The 18,224-nt window shown below is 53.4% G+C and overlaps 4 protein-coding genes across 4 annotated transcripts; all 4 read left to right on the forward strand.

Annotated features, from left to right (window-relative positions):
- Window positions 1–877: 877 nt before the first annotated feature.
- On the forward strand, window positions 878–5,917 carry BO66DRAFT_426053 (sulfite reductase (NADPH) subunit beta). The gene is made up of 4 exons (XM_025650268.1): window positions 878–970; window positions 1,076–1,215; window positions 1,276–5,661; window positions 5,718–5,917. Exons 1-4 carry the CDS (start codon window positions 940–942, stop codon window positions 5,739–5,741), a joined length of 4,581 nt encoding a protein of 1,526 aa, XP_025507809.1. The 5' UTR covers window positions 878–939; the 3' UTR covers window positions 5,742–5,917.
- A 183-nt stretch (window positions 5,918–6,100) lies between these two features.
- BO66DRAFT_426054 (uncharacterized protein) lies at window positions 6,101–7,650 on the forward strand. Its single transcript, XM_025650269.1, has 3 exons — window positions 6,101–6,789; window positions 6,865–7,151; window positions 7,267–7,650. The coding sequence occupies exons 1-3, from the start codon at window positions 6,288–6,290 to the stop codon at window positions 7,498–7,500; spliced, it is 1,023 nt and encodes a 340-aa protein (XP_025507810.1). The 5' UTR covers window positions 6,101–6,287; the 3' UTR covers window positions 7,501–7,650.
- A 341-nt stretch (window positions 7,651–7,991) lies between these two features.
- On the forward strand, window positions 7,992–12,797 carry BO66DRAFT_366313 (DNA-directed RNA polymerase). Its single transcript, XM_025645248.1, has 2 exons — window positions 7,992–9,147; window positions 9,237–12,797. Exons 1-2 carry the CDS (start codon window positions 8,308–8,310, stop codon window positions 12,516–12,518), a joined length of 4,122 nt encoding a protein of 1,373 aa, XP_025507811.1. The 5' UTR covers window positions 7,992–8,307; the 3' UTR covers window positions 12,519–12,797.
- A 1,920-nt stretch (window positions 12,798–14,717) lies between these two features.
- On the forward strand, window positions 14,718–17,642 carry xlnR (putative C6 transcription factor; the record flags this gene model as incomplete). Its single annotated transcript, XM_025649118.1, has 3 exons — window positions 14,718–15,081; window positions 15,165–17,440; window positions 17,499–17,642. The coding sequence occupies 3 exons, from the start codon at window positions 14,718–14,720 to the stop codon at window positions 17,640–17,642; spliced, it is 2,784 nt and encodes a 927-aa protein (XP_025507812.1).
- Window positions 17,643–18,224: the final 582 nt, after the last annotated feature.

Below are 18,224 nucleotides of genomic sequence, written 5' to 3' on the forward strand. Positions count from 1 at the left end.
CATATATTTTCGACCATAGTTTTGCCCCGAGAGCTTGCATCATATGATGTGCAGAGCATACATACATATTATATCACTATTTTTGGGATCGTATTAGTCCATCAACCCGAGGTGTATTGTTCGTAGATATTCAAACCCCGTTACGGATCCAACCCCGGGCTCTCGACCGAGAACGTGGTGGCTGCTGACGAATGCGGTCCAGCTGCAGGTCTGCGGCAAATGTCCCCGGATATCCGCAAAATCGAACGATGTGAACTAAGAGAAGATGGTGTTAGCTATCAAGAGTAGGAGGTACGCAAACTCCGTCTTCAGACCATAATTGAACAAGTGAGCTCAAGTAGATGAGCTAGTGTCACTGGTCTACCGGGGGGGGGGATAGTTAATCTAGATTAATCATATTTACGATATTGGATTGAAATGTATCGGCATTCGAAGCAAAAACCGCCGAGCCCGGCCAAAGTGACGTGCTCGAGTGGAAAGTCACGGGACCCTTGCACTTTCCTCCATTGGGCCTGTTTGCACCCTCACTCAGTTGCAGTTTGCATCGATGTCGTGATCGCAGTCCAATCAGATGGGGGGTAATCCAACCCCCGATGGCGGAGATGGACCCAAAACTATGAGACGAACAAGACTGCTGCTGCTGCTGCTTGGAACTAATCCTAGGTGATTCATACTGGCGAACAGAAAAAAAAAAATTAAAGGAGTGCACGGCAAATCAGTCCAGCTAAATTATTTATCTTTCTGCTGTACATCCTCTTTTTTTCCCTTTCTCTTTCCCCCTCACCTCCGCTCTCTTTCCCCCTCCCCCCGTACCTCTGCATTGTCTCTGAATTGAGTGGGGAATCACCGTATGCGGTGATATCCAATTCCTCGATCTCCCGACTCCCCTCCTTACCCCCACCTTCTGCGCATTCAGTTGCGTAGCAAGCCATTGTCAACATGGCCTCCATTTCGACCGCTGGAGAAGCAGGTATGTTGCGTCAACCCGAGTCTTTCTCTACTATACATGATTGGGAGATATTCCATCGCTGCTCGTTGTATTGGGCCTAATGGGCTAACTGTATGCGCTGTTCAGTGGCGAGAATCGCCTACCTTACCAGCGATGTCGTTCTCTCCGTTCAACCCTCTCTGCAGGCAGATTCCTTGTTCTCCAAGACTTTGAAGACCCTTAAGACGAAGAACACTTCCAGCGTCTTGTCTAGAAGCACCCCAGAGGTACGTCTTCACTTCCATGTGAATGAATCTGGAGAAGGTGGGAAGCTAATGGCCAAGTAGATTGTGGCCGTGCGATACAATGAGGATCCTCTTCTCTCCGCTTTCCACCCTCTGCAGACTGGCGATGCTGTGTCCGTGGTCACCAGCTCTTCTGCACTACTTTCCTCGATTCCTCACCTTTACCGTTTGGCAAACAACCCGATTGTCCTCCATGTCGCCCTGGAGCCCTATCCTTTCCCAGACTACTCCGTGATCAGCTCTATCCGGCAGTGTGGGTTCACTTTCCTGCACTCGGAGACTCTCCAGGAGGCCCAGGACATCGCTATCACCGCACATGCCTTGGCCCGCAAGTCTGGCAAGGGCGTCATTCATTTCTTTGACCCTGCCAACTCTGCCCGCGATGATGCTATCCCAGAAGAGAACGCCGACCTCGTACGGTCTCTATTGAACCTAGGCCCAGACGCCGCCACCCATACTGCAGGATCGGGTGTCCAGACTCTGTACACTGATTCAGGCCGCGTCGCCACCGTTTCGGAGGATGCCGCTGAGAGCACCAATCAACAGACTGGGGGCACTTCCACCCCTGCTCAAGCCTCGCAGCTCTCTGCCAGCCTTAGCATCGATACCTCCTCTGTTGGCTCCTCTCGCCGGGACAGCAGCACTGATAGCCGCGGATCGAGCTCTGCTGCCACTACGGTTGATGCTTCGTCGGTTCGCCCCGTCAGCGCTGCTGATGTCTTTGAGTGGACTTCTCAGATCTGGAAGAGTCTTTCCGAGGCTGTCGGACGCAACTACCGCGCTATCGAGTACACCGGCCCCTCTGATGCCAAGTCGGCTATCTTTGTGTTCGGTTCGACCGGTGTGTTTGTGGATGTTCTGGGCAAGGAGGAGTCTGGTGAGCTGAGCAGTGTGGGACTGATCACTGCCCGCCTGTACCGCCCCTGGGTTGGTGGTCAGATCATCAACTCTATTCCCAGCTCTGTGGAGAAGATTGCAGTCCTGGAGCAGGTCCGTAAGACCACCAAGTGGGGTCCCTCGTTCATGGATCTCCTCTCCAGCCTCTCTCCTTCCTCAGCCGGTCGGCCTACCCCCCAGATTGTTGGTTACAGACTTGGCTATGTTGAGCCCTCGACTGCGGTCCAGGCTCTGCGTGGCATCGTTCAGAACTTGAACTCCCCCTCTCCCATCCAGAACTTGGAAATCGGAAGCTCCAAGGTCCCTACTCTCCAGAGCTCCCTCGAGCAGCCCCACATCGAGAATGCCTACATCAAAATCCTGAACCAGCTTTTCGGTGAGCGCCTTCACGTCGCCAACCAGCTGGGCTCCAAGAACGCTGGTATCTCCGCCACTATTGCTGCTAGCCCCGAATACGGATTTGGTGCCTTGATTGCCCGTCTGGAGCACCGCAAGCGTTTCATCCGCGAGGTTGAAGATGCTTCGAAGGCTTCCACTTTCGCCACTGATGTTCCCCGCTCTTGGCTGTCCAAGTGGGCTCTGAGCGCTTCTGATGCCTCCAAAGCCAACAAGCTGGCTCCTGATGTGATCGCGCGCTTGTCCAACGACGGCTCCCAGCTCGCTAGACAGCTTCTGGCTTCCAAGAAGCTCTTCTACGACGAGTCTCTGTGGCTGATTGGCTCTGACGCCTGGGCTTACGATCTCGGAAACTCTGGTGTTCACCACGTTCTCGCCTCCGGAGCCAATGTTAACATGCTTATCATTGACTCTCAGCCTTACTCTGAGCGCACCGCAGCTGATCCTACCCGCAGAAAGAAGGATATCGGTCTGTATGCCATGAACTATGGCAACGCCTACGTCGCTTCCGTCGCTGTGTACGGCTCCTACACTCAAGTGCTCCAGGCTATGGCCGAGGCCGAGAAGTTCGAGGGACCCTCCGTCATCGTCGCCTACTTGCCTTACAACCAAGAGAATGACTCCGCTTTGACTGTTCTTCAGGAGACCAAGAAGGCTGTTGACCTTGGATACTGGCCCCTGTACCGCTGGAACCCCGCCAACGAGGAGAAGGGTGAGGCCAAGTTTATCTTGGACTCTGACCGTATCAGACGTGAACTTGAGGAGTTCCTGCGCCGTGACAACCAGCTTACGCAGCTCACAAACCGCCAACCCAAATTCTCCTCTGTCCTTGCCGAGTCGTATGGTACCGAAGTCCGTGCTTTGCAGAAGCGCCAGGCCAAGGACTCTTACGAGAAGCTGCTCGAGGGTCTCTTCGGTGCTCCTCTGACCATTCTTTTTGCCTCGGATGGTGGTAATGCACAGAACATTGCCAAGCGCCTCGGTAACCGTGGTCGCGCTAGAGGCCTTAAGACCCTTGTTCTGGCTATGGATGACTACCCCACCGAAGACCTCGCCACTGAGGAGAACGTGGTCTTCATCTCCAGCACTGCTGGTCAGGGAGAGTTCCCCCAGAACGGCCGTGGTCTCTGGGAATTTGTGAAGAACTCTGGCGACTTGGATCTGTCCTCCATCAACTACTCCGTCTTTGGTCTCGGTGACAGCCACTACTGGCCCCGCAAGGAAGATAAGATCTACTACAACAAGCCTGCCAAGGATCTCGATGCTCGCGTTGCCTTCCTGGGCGGCCGCAAGCTTACCGATATTGGTCTGGGTGATGACCAGGATCCCGATGCTTATCAGACTGGCTACTCTGAATGGGAACCTCGTCTCTGGCAGGCTCTTGGCGTTGACAAGGTCGAGGGTCTTCCGGAGGAGCCTGCTCCGTTGACCAACGAAGATATCAAGATTCAATCGAACTTCCTGCGTGGTACCATTGCCGAGGGTCTTCTGGACGAGAGCACTGGTGCCATCTCGGCTAGTGATCAGCAGCTCACCAAGTTCCACGGAACCTACATGCAGGATGACCGTGATGTTCGTGACGAGCGTAAGGCTCAGGGCCTTGAGCCTGCTTACAGCTTCATGATCCGTTGTCGTCTGCCGAGTGGTATCGCCACTCCTTGGCAGTGGCTGCAGATGGATGCTATTAGCAGCTCCCACGGTAACGAGACCATGAAGCTCACTACCAGACAGACCTTCCAGTTCCACGGTGTCATCAAGCGCAACCTTCGTGGCGCTATGCGTGCCATCAACAAGTCTCTCATGACTACCATCGCTGCTTGCGGTGATGTCAACCGTAACGTCATGTGCAGTTCGCTCCCTGAGCTTTCCACTTTCCACCGCGAAGCCCATGCCGTCTCCCAGAGAATCAGCGACCACCTTCTCCCCGCCACCTCTGCTTATCACGAGATCTGGCTCAAGGATGATGATGACAAGAAGGTCCAGGTTGCTGGTGATGCTGTCGTAGACCACGAACCCTTGTACGGTCCTACCTACCTTCCTCGCAAGTTTAAGATCACGATTGCCATTCCTCCTCACAACGACACCGATGTCTACGCCCACGACATTGGTTTGATTGCCATCAAGGGCACTGATGGACACCTGGAGGGTTTCAACATCATTGCTGGTGGTGGTATGGGTACCACTCACAACAACAAGAAGACCTACCCCCAGACTGGACGTATGTTCGGTTACGTCCCTGCGGATCAGGCCCATATTGTCTGTGAGAAGATCATGCTTGTTCAGCGTGACCACGGAGACCGCAAGAACCGCAAGCACGCCCGTCTCAAGTACACCATTGACGACATGGGCGTTGAGGCTTACAAGGAGAAGGTGGAGGCTCTTCTTCCGGAGGGCCTGCGCTTCGCTGAGCCTCGTCCCTTCAAGTTCGACTCCAATGTCGACACCTTCGGCTGGCTCAAGGATGAGAAGGGTCTGAACCACTTCACCTGCTTCATCGAGAACGGTCGTATCGAGGATACCGCCGATTTCAAGATGCGTACCGGTCTGCGCGAGCTCGCCAAGCTTGACAAGGGTGAGTTCCGTCTTACCGGTAACCAGCACGTCATCATCTCCAACATCAAGGATGAGGATCTGCCCGAGGTTAAAGAGTTGATGGCCAAGTACAAGCTTGACAACACTGCCTTCAGCGGTCTCCGTCTGTCTTCGTCTGCTTGTGTTGCCTTCCCCACCTGTGGTCTTGCTATGGCCGAGTCTGAGCGCTATCTGCCCGTTCTCATTGGCAAGCTGGAGTCCACTTTGGAGGAGGTCGGTCTCGCTCAGGACAGCATTGTCATGCGCATGACTGGTTGTCCCAACGGTTGTGCCAGACCCTGGCTTGCTGAGGTTGCGTTCGTCGGTAAGGCGTACGGCGCTTACAACATGTACCTGGGTGGTGGCTACCACGGCCAGCGTCTGAACAAGCTGTACCGCTCCTCGATCAAGGAGGACGAGATCCTTGACATCATGAAGGGTCTCCTCAAGCGCTACGCTGCCGAGCGCAACACCGACGGCGAGGTACCGGAGAGGTTCGGAGATTGGTGTATCCGTGCTGGTGTGATCAAGGCGACGACTGACGGACAGAACTTCCACGAAGGAGTAAGTTGATCTTTGGTTGTTTTATAAGAAGTACTTCGCTAACAACATCTTTTCAGGTTGCTGAGGAAGATGAAGAGTAAGATGCTCGTCGATGAGATATAGCGATCAAGATATACTGTATCGCATTGTTCTCCTTGCATCATTGAGAAAAATATTTATTTGAACGAACTGTTTATGATCTTGGATGATGATACAGCTAGCTCTTTGTACATACTTTTGATGACTAATTGTTCCTATACAACTATCTTGAGTTCTCATTTTTTCCCCTTGCTCCTGTAGCTCAACAAAATTGTAGTCAGCATTGAAGCGGATGATCACCATGTGATTAATCTCCTAGTTCACTGCTGCAAAACTGGTGGGCGCCGCAGACTCGTACCGACACTCATTCTACAAATGGAAGGCGGTATCAACTGCAGTGCCCACCGCGGGGACAGTCTTATCAACCTCCGCCTCCGATAAAAAAAAAGGCGGTTGCGAAAAAAAAAAAAAGAGAGGCACATCACATCATCAGCTTCCCCGCTGTCATTTCCACGATTAATTCTAACACAGCGCTTTAATCACAACTGACAATTACCATCGACCTTCCCTTTCCCTCTTCCCCCGTTCGAACCGAGAAAACCGGAACAATGACCACCCCCAACACCCAAGACGACGACCCCATCATCGCCTCCTACAACATCTACCTCACGGACTCGGAGATCTCGCGCTACGTGCTGCAGTACCTCGACCGCCCGACGGGGTACAGCTACGACGACCGTCACGGTCAGAAACCCACGGGCTTCCGGCTGAAGCCCTCGACGGGCCTCGTCGAGGTCGACGTGCCCATCAACACCCGCGTGAACTACGACGTCAGCAAGGGGTTGCGCTACGGCGATGCGCTGAAGAGATCCCAGCGCGCCAGGGAGGGGGGCGCCTACGGGATGGCCGGGGGGTTCAGTACTGGGGGGAGCAGTGGTGGTGGTGGTGGTGCTGGTGGGAAAGTCAAGATGGAAGGTGCCGGTGCCGGTCCGATGCAGGTCGATGAGGGGAAGGAGACGGCGCAGTTGTTGCGGGTGCAGACGCTGGGTGGGCGGATTAAGGGGTTCGAGGGCGGTGATCCGGTTTATATGTTGGGGGCTTTTCGGGGGGGTGAGTTTTCTTTTGCTGGCTGGTTCCGTCCCGGGTTTTTTTCGGGGGTTCAAGGATGAGGCTAATTCGCTCTAGAAAATCTTCATCTGTCGCCGGTGACCGCGGTGGTGCAGTTGCATCCCCAATTGCATCATCTCGATGCCTTGGATGAGATCCCGGCCAAGGGGAAGGGCAAGGGTCGCGGCAAGGATGGGGAGGAGGAGCGGGCGGGGCCGGCGGGCGAGAATGAGGCCCGCGCCATCGATGTTAAGATTAAGGCGGCCGGGGAGGATGGGGAAGCGGCTACGGTTGCGGGCAACCTGGACCTCTTGAAGCAGATGCAGGATGAGAAGTGGAGGGATTATGAGTGGGTGGATGCTGAGGTGAGTTTTTTTGTTTTTTGTTTTGCGTCTCGAGAAGAAGATCCCGTAAGAGAGGGACGGGACAGCACAGGACAGGACAGGACAGCATGCTGATGTTCTTTCTGGTTGAAAACAGACCGAGGAATCGTGGCAACTATACGAGAACTACATGATGCATCAGGATGTCGAGACTCTGCCGCAGCTGCAGTCGGCGATCGAGTCCGAGGAGTATCTGGATAAGATGAGCGCGCCCCGGATCGACCCTGCTCGGCCGGAGTTGACGGGTTGGGCGATGAAGCAGAACCGCAAGAAGCAGCGCGAGGAGGCATTGCCCCGGGAGGGGGCTGCTGGGGACGGTGGGCAGCAGTAGGTATAGGTAGGTATAGGCATGTTAGTTTACAGATGGGTTACGACAGGGCAATGACTTGCATTATTTTTTTGCTAGTACCGAGATATCACTGTACGGAGTAACTTAGAGATACGAGACCTACTTGTTTGAGGAATGATGAGCACCACGCACGGCGAAAATCAATTCAAGTGTATAAATTTCTCATTGAGATGTTCCAGCTGGATACCCGCAGTAGGCTTGACTCCGTGAGCACACTCATGTGGAGCAATTTCTCTTCCAGTTGCCTCCGCCGAAACTCGAAGAATCTCGACTAGAGATGGTCCTGGCCAATCAGGTCTCCGGACAGCGAAAATCTTATCGCGCTTCCAGAAGGTCACGTGCAGTCATGTGCAGTGCTATCGCCTCTCCCCGGCCCGAAGTTCTGCTGCTGCTAGAAAACAATTACTTATTTTTCCTCCCGTCCTTTTGAGAAGAAAAGTAGATTGGGTTTTTTTCTCTCTCCAATTTGCCTTCACAATTGTTATCCTCTCTTCCTTCTTCCCCCTTATCTCTCATTCTTTTCTCCTTTACGTCTTCGGCGGGCTGCAGTGCGGCTATCGATTGGAATTGATGAATTGAAGTTTATTGCCTGGCAATAAGCTCGCTCTTGATCACTCCAATCCCCCATCCTGCATCATCCTCGTTGACACTGTCTTTCTCCGTGCCTTCGCCATCGCGTTCGGCTTTACCCTCTTCTTCCATACATAATATCCTATTACTTCACGATTAATCACTGTCGAATTGCATGAGCCTTGTTTTTATATCTTTAATAGCGACATCTCTTCTACCATGTTGTCCCGCGTCGCTCTTCGGAAAAATGCTTTGGCTCGCGTGCGAGTTACCGGCCGCTCGGCCTTGCCATCACCGGCAACATTGAGGCTTCATTCGCAGTCAACTCGATCAGCCTCTTTCACAAACACTTCGTCTACAACAATCACGCAAGACCGTTCTCGCCGACCTTCCCTGACCTCAAACCGAAACCTTGCCACCGCCGCAGACCAGTCCGCGCTCAGTCAGGGGTCAGGCTCATATATCCCTTTCGACACTGCCTCCTCCGAGGAGTCTTCCTTCCCTGGCGACAGCTTCTTTGATCAGAGGCTGTCTCCCTTTTTCAAACCACATCCCCAGGGGCTCGCTAGTTCTTCTTTGATCATTGTGAACGAGGCTGCGCAAACCAGGCCCAAGGTGCAACGGAAAGTGAAGGGCCTGGGCGGTGACGCGGATGAAATGCTTGCCAACCTTGATGTGTCTCTTCGCATCCACCAGTATGAGAGATCTGCTACACTGATCAGTCGCTTAAAGGACTGTTATCCTCCCGGATCACCTGAGTACCTTGCCTTGTGCAACCGCCACCTGAACGAGATCGTCTCGCACATGTCCGTGACCCGGCAGCATGAACTGGTCACTCCCTGCCAAAGGTTTTTCGAAGTGGAACTTCGAGAACACGGTCTCGAGCCCAATGCTACAACTTTCGCGGTCATGATTCGGATGGCCCTCCGCATGTTTCACGGCTCCAAGCGCGACAGAACCGTGCGCAGGTACTGGGAATTGGCCAAGAGCAAATCTTTGGAGGAACGAGTTCTTGCGGACTCTGTCTTTTCGGAGTCGGATTTGGGCGAGCTGTCGCAGGTCGGTCCCCTCCCTTCATATCATTTTTTCCCTCACTGCCCTTCGTTCTCGCTATCAATGAAGACATGCTAATCGTCTTATTCGTGTAGATCTGTTCTGACGACGTGCAACGTGTGGCCATGGGTCACTTCAATTCTAACATAACCGGCGATGATGCCTCGGTCGCCGAGTCTCAGGCTGTGGAGGTCAAGGCTGTCAAACAGAAAGGTCTCGGTCTTTCTTCGCTTCAGGAATCACTCGAACTCTTCTCCGACCCCTCCAGAGTTTCAATGCCCCTTCACGAGGAAGGCACCGTGGAGGACCAGATGCGTCAGCATAGGGAGGCCCGGCAGCGCCAGCTTGAAAAAGATGCCATCCAGTCTGCGCTAAACCGTTGGCGCGCCGAGAGTGACACAAGGAGAAAGCGTGGATTTGATGGTGCTGAGAAGCGCTTAGGACCGATCATCGACCAATGGCTCACTGGGCTGGAATCAAAAATCGAAGAAGAGATCGAGTCTTTCAGCAAGCTATCTGCCAAGCCTGGGGCGTCTATCAACGCAGCGGAACTTGATTTGTTAGAGTATGGTGTTTACCTAAGTGCTTTGAAGGCGGATCGCATTGCAGCAATCACGATCCTGAGTGTCATATCCACCTTCAGCCGCCTGGGAGTGGACCAAGGGACGAAGTTGGCCGGAATTGCTTACGGTATTGGCTCGGAATACCACGATGAGATCTTGGCAGAAAGAACTTTACAACAACAAAAGGAGAAGCAGTCTTCTCAAGGCCTCAGCAATATCAGACAGGCGGTTGCGATTCGCAAGCAGAAGGATGGCCGAGCGCGCTGGTATCACCTTTCGCGCAAGATTGAGGAAGAGGACCCGTCTATCTCTTGGTCGCCTCGAGTGAAAGCCAAGGTCGGCGCCACTTTGTTGGGCTTTCTCTTCGACGTTGCCAAGGCCCCAGTGGAGGTCATCAATCCTGAGACCCAGAAGAAGGAAATCACCATGCAACCTGCATTCCAGCATAATTACCAGATCACTTGGGGCAAACGCGCTGGCTATATCCATCTACATCCGTCCGTCGTCGAAGTCTTGCTCAGGGAGCCTCCCGCCGACGTCCTGAGCCGCCATCTGCCGATGGTTTGCGAGCCCAAGCCTTGGAAGGGCTTGGATGATGGCGCCTATTATGTGTACAAGAGTGAGCTAATTCGTTCGACACCGGGCGAGGGTCTTCAACAGGCCTATGTAAAGGCTGCTATCAAGAGCAATGGGCTTGAAAAGATTCGGCAAAGTCTAGATATCCTAGGGTCTACAGGCTGGGTTATCAACCGGGAAGTTTTTGATGTCATGCTTGAAGCGTGGAACTCCGGCGAAGCCCTAGCGAATCTCGCTGCCCTGGAGCCAAACTTGACCCCTCCCGAAAGGCCGTCTGCGGAAGAAGGTTATGAGGCTGAAAAGAAGTGGGATCGGCTTGTCCAACTCATGGAGAATCGCAAATCCGGTATCCATTCTCAGCGTTGCTTCCAGAACTTCCAGATGGAAATCGCCCGCGCTTACCTCGATGAAACATTCTACCTCCCTCACAATATCGATTTCCGTGGCCGTGCGTACCCTCTGCCGCCTTACCTCAACCAGATGGGCGCCGACAATGCCAGAGGCTTGCTGCTTTTCAGTGAAGCTAAGCCGCTCGGCCCGCAGGGTCTCAGATGGTTGAAAATTCAGATCGCCAACCTGTCAGGATTCGACAAGGCCAGCCTTCCTGAGCGCGAACAGTTCACAATGGACCATCTGGACGATGTACTGGACTCTGCTAACAATGGCCTCAAAGGCCGGCGTTGGTGGCTCAAGGCAGAAGACCCTTGGCAGTGCCTGGCTGCCTGCTGCGAGTTGAGGAATGCGCTCAAGCTCTCAGACCCTACTCAATACCTGTCGCAATTGCCCATTCATCAGGATGGATCTTGCAACGGACTGCAACACTATGCTGCGCTGGGTGGTGATAAGGTCGGCGCTCAGCAAGTCAACCTTGAGCCTTCCGATCGTCCATCCGACGTCTACAGTGGTGTGGCGGAGTTTGTCAAGAAAACCGTCGCCCAGGATGCCGCCGACGGCAACCCAGTCGCCAAATACCTCGAAGGACGGATCACCCGCAAGATCGTGAAACAAACGGTCATGACCAACGTCTATGGTGTCACCTTCATGGGTGCCATGAAACAAGTTCGAAAGCAGCTTGTCGACCACTATCCGGACCTCACTCCTGAGCAGAGAGTTGAAGGTGCTTTGTATATCGCGCGCAAGATTTTCGAGGCTTTGGGCTCAATGTTCAACGGTGCCCACGAGATTCAATACTGGTTGGGAGATTGTGCCAGTCGTATCACTCGGTCCATGTCGCCGTCTCAGATCGAAGAAATGATGCAGGAAGCCATGGGGTCGGCGAGTGCCGCCAACATGGACCCCTCTAAGAAGTTCCGAACCACGGTTATCTGGACAACTCCTCTGGGATTGCCCGTGGTCCAGCCTTACCGAGTCCGCTCGTCACGACGTATCGCGACTAGTCTGCAGAGTTTGAGCATTATCGATACCAACGCGGATGATACTGTCTCGGCCCGCAAGCAGCTTCAGGCTTTCCCTCCCAACTTCATTCACTCCCTTGACGCCACACACATGATGCTATCGGCCATTGCGTGCCACAAGGCGGGTCTATGCTTTTCAGCCGTCCACGATTCCTTCTGGACGCACGCCTGCGACATTGACCAGATGAACGAGCTTCTTCGGGAGGCGTTTGTGCGCATGCATTCTGACGACGTCGTTAAGAGACTGGATGCTGAGTTCAAGGTCCGTTACGGGGACAACCTCTTCCTTGCCAAGGTGCGTAGCCGCAGTCGGATTGGCAAAGCCATCAACGAGCTCCGCAGGAGTAAGAGAGAGAAAGGAAAGAGCTCGAAGATGCTCGAGCTGTTCGATGAATACAAGCGACAGAAATTCTTGAAGTCCGACGATCCGGAGTTGCAGGCCCAGGGCCGGGCGATGGTGACCCCCGCCAGCATCTTTGAATCGCTTGGCGAAGACAAGGATCTGTCTATCTCCACCTCGCTGGGTGCGACGGCTGTTGGTCACATTCCCGAAAATGCCGATATCACCAGTCGAGGCCCTGATCCTCTGGAATTTGACGAGTCGGATCCCGCCATCGAGTCCCTGTTTGGCACGATCGAGACCGATCCGGAGGCGCTTGTCACGGAGCTATCACCCGAGGAGGAAAGGCCCAAGCCGAAGCGCAACAAGCTCACCCAAGTCTCGTACGTGCACTTCTGGCTTCCTATGCAATTCCGCGAGGTCCCAACGAAGGGCAGCTGGGATGTCAGCCGTATCCGAGACAGTCAGTACTTCTTCTGTTGAAGGGCGCATTATATGGGAACCTTCCTCTCTGAGGGTGACCTTTTTTTTCTTTCTACGAATCTTCTGGTCTATTTCTCCTTTACTGATATCCCTTGTATGATTTGTGCTTTGTTTTGACTCTCTGTACCAACAAGTGGGGTGTTCTTGCATGGAGTTTTCGGAGGCGCGTGGTTGCTTCCATACTGTATAGTTAGCACGGGCATTGTTTCGGATCTCCTGTGTCCTAGAAAAGCGATGGCTACAATTTCAATGTATATACATACATCTATCATGAATAACTCCTTTCCCTTTCACTGCTCTTTACGATCGCTAGCAGATGCCACAGTGATGCCTCAGGCATGGAGCAGGGTTCTCTTTACTCAACCAAGTTGTTGGACCGCAGCTACAGTTGCCCGCCAAAGCTCCAGGTACCCTACTCCCTTGTAGTAGAATTGACACTTGGCTTCCATCATGGTTGAGTATAGAAAGATATAGTGAACCTACATCACTAGTGTTACAAAGCTATTCAGATCTCAAAGATCCAATCAGTCTTCTACATATGTGGTAGGTCATGTGCAGTACAAGGGCAAGATTCCGGGGTAGAACATCATCAACAGTGGGATCACCAATAGTAATAAATTCTACAGAGTTTGTCCTCCTTCCGCTTTCTTCCTTCTTATGACTCTTACTTAGCCTCAGCCATGGTTTCTGTTTCCTTTTCTTTTTTTTTTTCTCAGTATTAAATTAGTTGAGTCAAGTCAATGAATCGGTTGTGTTTGTCCAACGCACAGATCCTCCACCAGTTCCTTGGGGGACACGGAGGAAGAGGTCCGAGATGAATCGGGCACTGGGAGTTTGTTTGCAGTAACCAGAAGTAACCAATCTCGTATCGGGTGTGAGCGCCATCCATTTCCCATTTCCCATTTCCCATTTCCTTCCCTCTCCTTCTTGTCAGTGACTGTCTGCCGGTCTGACCCTCTGCAGGGTGCAGATCCGGAGTCACGGACCCGTCAGTATGATCTAGTTAAGTTAAATTGCTGGCTGCTGTTTCTTCCCCCGCCTTTTCTTCCCCGCCGCCCCCTCTTCCAACCAACACCACCACCTGCACCACCACCACCACCACCACCACAACAACCTGATCTGATCTGACCACCCATTACCTTACCTTAGCTAGTGGCTCATCCCATTCGGGTCACCATTCAAATTAAAATCCCTCTCTCCCCCCCCACCCGCCACTAAAATGATGAGCTCGATATTACCATATGCCCATAGCCGAGCCTGACTGCCCACATCGACTGCTAGCAGATGAAAGAAGAAATTCCAATGACTAGGGTTGCCAGCAGCAGTAAGAGGAACACGAGAGCCTAGCCTATCGAGCTACCGACCCTGATGAACTCGATTTAGTGATAGTGTTGCTGATGCTGATGCTGGTGCTGATGCTTCTCGCATGCTGAGGGAACCAGAAGATGAACCTCGGATGGTCTTCTAGACATCCCAGTAATCTAACTACTTGTTCCTACAGTACGGAGACTGTTTGTCAGGATGTAGTCTGTTCTGTGGCGAAATTGCCTAGGCCAACCTGTTATTATTACCTTTAGTTACCTTTAGGGTCTCGGTCTCGCCCATTTGTTCCTACTCCAGCTTAGTCCCGCCCGCGTTCCCCGTCCCCGCATTTCCACCTGGCTCAGCTCTTTCCCTGAAGTCCCTTTCCAGGTTTCCACTTTCCCTTTCCTTCTCCGTCCTCCGTCCCGATCTTTCAATTTCCACGTTCTCAATTTCCCTCCAGGCTTGCCCACCCTTCACCTTTCTCGGTCGACCGGTACCTGGCCTGTTGGTTTAGTTGGGTTGTTCGAGTTCCTTCCCTCTCTTGCTCTCACTCTCCCTTTCCCACACACCCCCCACCGGCAGGCTCAGTTACTCATCCACCCACCACTCAACTTTTTTCTGCTTCATTCTACCATCCCAAGTTTCTGAACTGAACAGCGCTGCGACGACATCTTAAATTAAATCCGTGCTTACTAGCCCATCACCTACTCCACCCCCCTCCAACTGTTGGGGCCTCACGGCCCTCCACCCCAAACGCCGTCTGTCGCCCGCAGCCCGCTCCGTTCTCATGCCTCGGGCGCTTGTTCGCTTTGCTCGGTGAGGATGTCGACCACCGCCATTCAGCAGTACGCCAGCTCATTTGTTCCTTCTTCCTCAGCTTCACAGTCGGGAGGCATGGCCCAATCGCAGACCGTCGGGCTGGATACCCTCGCCGAGGGTTCGCAGTATGTCCTCGATCAATTGCAGTTGTCGCGCGAGGCCGCGGCCAAAACCGTCGGCGATGATACGCCCTCGGACTCGCTGAGAAGCTCGCTGCCCAAATCCAAAGACCAACCTTTCTACCGCGACGACGATAACTCTGTAGCTGGCTCCAGGTACCAACCGCCGTTACACCGAGATCCCCTCGTGGAGGCTCGTTCGGCGATCCGCAAAAATTCCGTGTCGGCTACCGTCCGGCGCAGAATCAGTCGAGCGTGCGATCAGTGTAATTCGCTCCGGACCAAATGCGACGGACAACACCCATGTGCACATTGCATCGGTAAGCTCTTCTGTCTTCGTAGATTGGTTCCTTCCCGCTCCAAGTCCCCCGGTGAGTCAGCAGGCTGACTGACGGCGGCGCAGAATTCGGGTTGACCTGTGAGTACGCTCGGGAACGTAAGAAGCGAGGGAAGGCTTCGAAGAAAGACCTGGCAGCTGCGGCTGCAGCTACCCAGCTGGGCAACGGTCAATCAGCCCAAGAAAATGGCGCACTAGTGGGGGAGCATACGCCCCCGGATCGGCGACGATCGTCTCAGGAGGTCAACGGGCGATTTGACGGGGGTTTTGACACAGCTCAACATCTCAATCCTCCGTCACGACAGGTGCGGGATCCTAATGCTCCTCCGAGTATGTCTACGGTTGAAGATGCGCACTCAGCTCCGCCGCATTCGCAGCCATCCTTGAGGGCCGCCATTGATGTCATGCACATGAACCATTTCAATTCATTGAACAACGAGTCGCATCGTGCTCCAATGCCTGTCGCCGATCTTCGCGCCTTACCGACCTCCATCCTATCGTCGCATGGGTTAAGTGCGGGGTTTGGTGAAAACGCGTTTGCGATGGTGAACTCTCAGGAACCTAATGCTTCCGCTTTGAACCATTTTCGAATTGGAAATTCGGCCGAGAACCCCACGGCTCCGTTCTTAGGACTATCGCCTTCTGCACAGTCTCCAGGCTGGCTGCCTCTGCCCTCACCATCTCCCGCCAACTTCCCTTCCTTTAGTCTGCCGTCATATTCGAGTACGTTACGATACCCCGTGTTGCAGCCCGTGCTGCCTCATATCGCGTCCATCATTCCACAATCCCTCGCCTGTGATCTCCTTGATGTCTACTTTACCAGCTCATCCTCTTCACACCTTTCGCCATTATCTCCTTATGTGGTGGGATACATCTTCCGGAAGCAGTCCTTCCTCCATCCTACGAAGCCACGAGTGTGTAGTCCTGGTTTGCTGGCCAGTATGCTCTGGGTCGCAGCGCAGACGAGTGAGGCTGCGTTCCTGACATCTCCGCCCTCTGCTCGAGGGCGTGTCTGCCAGAAATTACTGGAACTGACCACTGGTTTACTCCGGCCACTGATTCATGGTCCGGCAACGGGGGAAACATCGCCCAACTATGCAGCTAATATGGTCATCAATGGTGTCGCCCTGGGTGGATTCGGCGTCTCGATGGATCAGCTAGGTGCGCAGAGTAGCGCAACCGGTGCCGTGGATGATGTGGCTACATATGTGCATCTAGCCACGGTCGTTTCAGCAAGTGAGTACAAGGCCGCCAGTATGCGTTGGTGGACGGCAGCATGGTCTTTGGCGCGCGAGTTGAAGCTGGGTCGTGAGCTGCCGCCCAACACTTCCCATACACGACCAGACGGCGAGCGCGAGGGCGACACCGAAGGGGATCCTTCGAAACGACACTCCACGTCGTTGATGGCCTCCATGGGACTTGGACCCGGCAGTACAAATATTAATGTCACAGAAGAGGAACGGGAGGAGCGCCGGCGCCTGTGGTGGCTACTGTACGCGACGGACCGTCATCTGGCTCTCTGCTACAACCGGCCATTAACGCTGCTCGATAAAGAGTGCGGGCGTCTATTGCAACCCATGAATGACGACCTTTGGCAAGCGGGCGATTTCTCTACCGCCAGCTATCGCCAGGTTGGCCCTCCTCTCGAGTGCACCGGTCACAGCATGTTCGGGTATTTCTTGCCGCTGATGACTATCCTTGGTGAGATCGTTGACCTCCATCATGCCCGAAGCCATCCACGTTTCGGTATTGCGTTTCGAAATAGCACTGAGTGGGAGCACCAGGTGCTGGAGATTACCCACCAGTTAGACACCTACGCGCAAAGTTTGAAAGAGTTTGAGGCGCGCTACACCAATAGCTTGGCCCTAGCCAACGCGGAGAATGAGCAGATCGGAGAGGGCGCCCATTTGGATCATGTCAGTCCGTCGGGTCGTTCCAGCAGTACGGTCGGATCCCGGGTGAACGAGTCCATTGTGCACACGAAGATGGTTGTCGCGTATGGTACTCACATCATGCATGTTTTGCACATTCTTTTGGCGGGCAAGTGGGATCCGGTCAACCTGTTGGAGGATCACGATCTGTGGATCTCCACCGAAGCTTTCGTCTCTGCAATGAGCCATGCCGTTGGCGCCGCCGAAGCGGCGGCCGAAATCCTGGAATTCGATCCGGATCTCAGCTTCATGCCCTTCTTTTTCGGAATCTATTTGCTGCAGGGTAGCTTTCTGCTACTCCTGGCCGCCGACAAGCTGCAAGGTGACGCCAGTCCGAGTGTTGTCCGGGCTTGCGAGACGATTGTTCGCGCCCACGAGGCTTGCGTTGTCACCTTGAATACTGAGTATCAGGTATGAATTGCTACGACCCTAGCATCCATGTCTTCTAAACTAATACCTTTGCTTTCAGCGAACATTCCGCAAGGTCATGCGCTCGGCTCTGGCGCAGGTGCGAGGTCGTATCCCCGAGGACTTTGGTGAACAGCAACAGCGTCGCCGGGAGGTGTTGGCGCTGTACCGGTGGAGCGGTGATGGCAGTGGTCTTGCCCTTTGATGATGGGCTGGTGTCGCATTGATTCTTATTGCATATTGCCGTATATTCTCACTATACCCATGCAAGCGATTGACATGATGTGATGTGAATTCATCCGCGATTTGTGGGATGATTTCGAGGAGTTTGGGAAGGGGAGCAAATTATCCTTGGGTGCGGTTTGATATCCCTGAGTTCTTGTTTCGGTGGTAAATACTTCTTTTCCGTGGTGTGGTGTCCAGGGCTGGCTTTGTGTACAGTACATGATGTCAGAGCCTTGCGGTGGATATAGCCATTGTTTTGTCAACTATAATCCGTATATAACTATTGATGCTGATCTGCTGTTGTTGACATAGTAGGTTGAACCGAGGTAGGTAGTAGGGAAGGGGTCCACCCTTGTATAGTAAGCATCATCTATTGATATACGAATATAGTACGAGTGTGTAATTCAGGGCTCGGTTATGTGTAGGGACTTAGGCAACGTCTCATCAATGATTATACGTCGATACGAGTCGGTATTCAGCTTCGGAGTCGAATTCGGAGTTTATTTATTTTGTTATCAGAAGTGGGGTCTGTCTCACTACTCAGTAGCCCTGCCTGTCAACT

Source organism: Aspergillus aculeatinus, assembly GCF_003184765.1.
Source record: "Aspergillus aculeatinus CBS 121060 unplaced genomic scaffold BO66scaffold_5, whole genome shotgun sequence".
In the NCBI taxonomy this organism is placed as follows: Eukaryota; Fungi; Ascomycota; class Eurotiomycetes; order Eurotiales; family Aspergillaceae; genus Aspergillus; species Aspergillus aculeatinus.

Excerpts from the sequence above, each read along its gene's own strand:
- BO66DRAFT_366313 (XM_025645248.1), top strand. The coding sequence starts at position 8,308 with ATGTTGTCCCGCGTCGCTCTTCGGAAAAATGCTTTGGCTCGCGTGCGA. Across the intron at positions 9,148-9,236 it reads ATTTGGGCGAGCTGTCGCAG|ATCTGTTCTGACGACGTGCA; the intron begins GTCGGTCCCCTC and ends TTATTCGTGTAG.
- BO66DRAFT_426053 (XM_025650268.1), top strand. The coding sequence starts at position 940 with ATGGCCTCCATTTCGACCGCTGGAGAAGCAG. Across the intron at positions 971-1,075 it reads TTCGACCGCTGGAGAAGCAG|TGGCGAGAATCGCCTACCTT; the intron begins GTATGTTGCGTC and ends TGCGCTGTTCAG. Across the intron at positions 5,662-5,717 it reads GACAGAACTTCCACGAAGGA|GTTGCTGAGGAAGATGAAGA; the intron begins GTAAGTTGATCT and ends ACATCTTTTCAG.
- BO66DRAFT_426054 (XM_025650269.1), top strand. The coding sequence starts at position 6,288 with ATGACCACCCCCAACACCCAAGACGACGACCCCATCATCGCCTCCTAC. Across the intron at positions 6,790-6,864 it reads GTTGGGGGCTTTTCGGGGGG|AAAATCTTCATCTGTCGCCG; the intron begins GTGAGTTTTCTT and ends AATTCGCTCTAG. Across the intron at positions 7,152-7,266 it reads ATGAGTGGGTGGATGCTGAG|ACCGAGGAATCGTGGCAACT; the intron begins GTGAGTTTTTTT and ends GGTTGAAAACAG.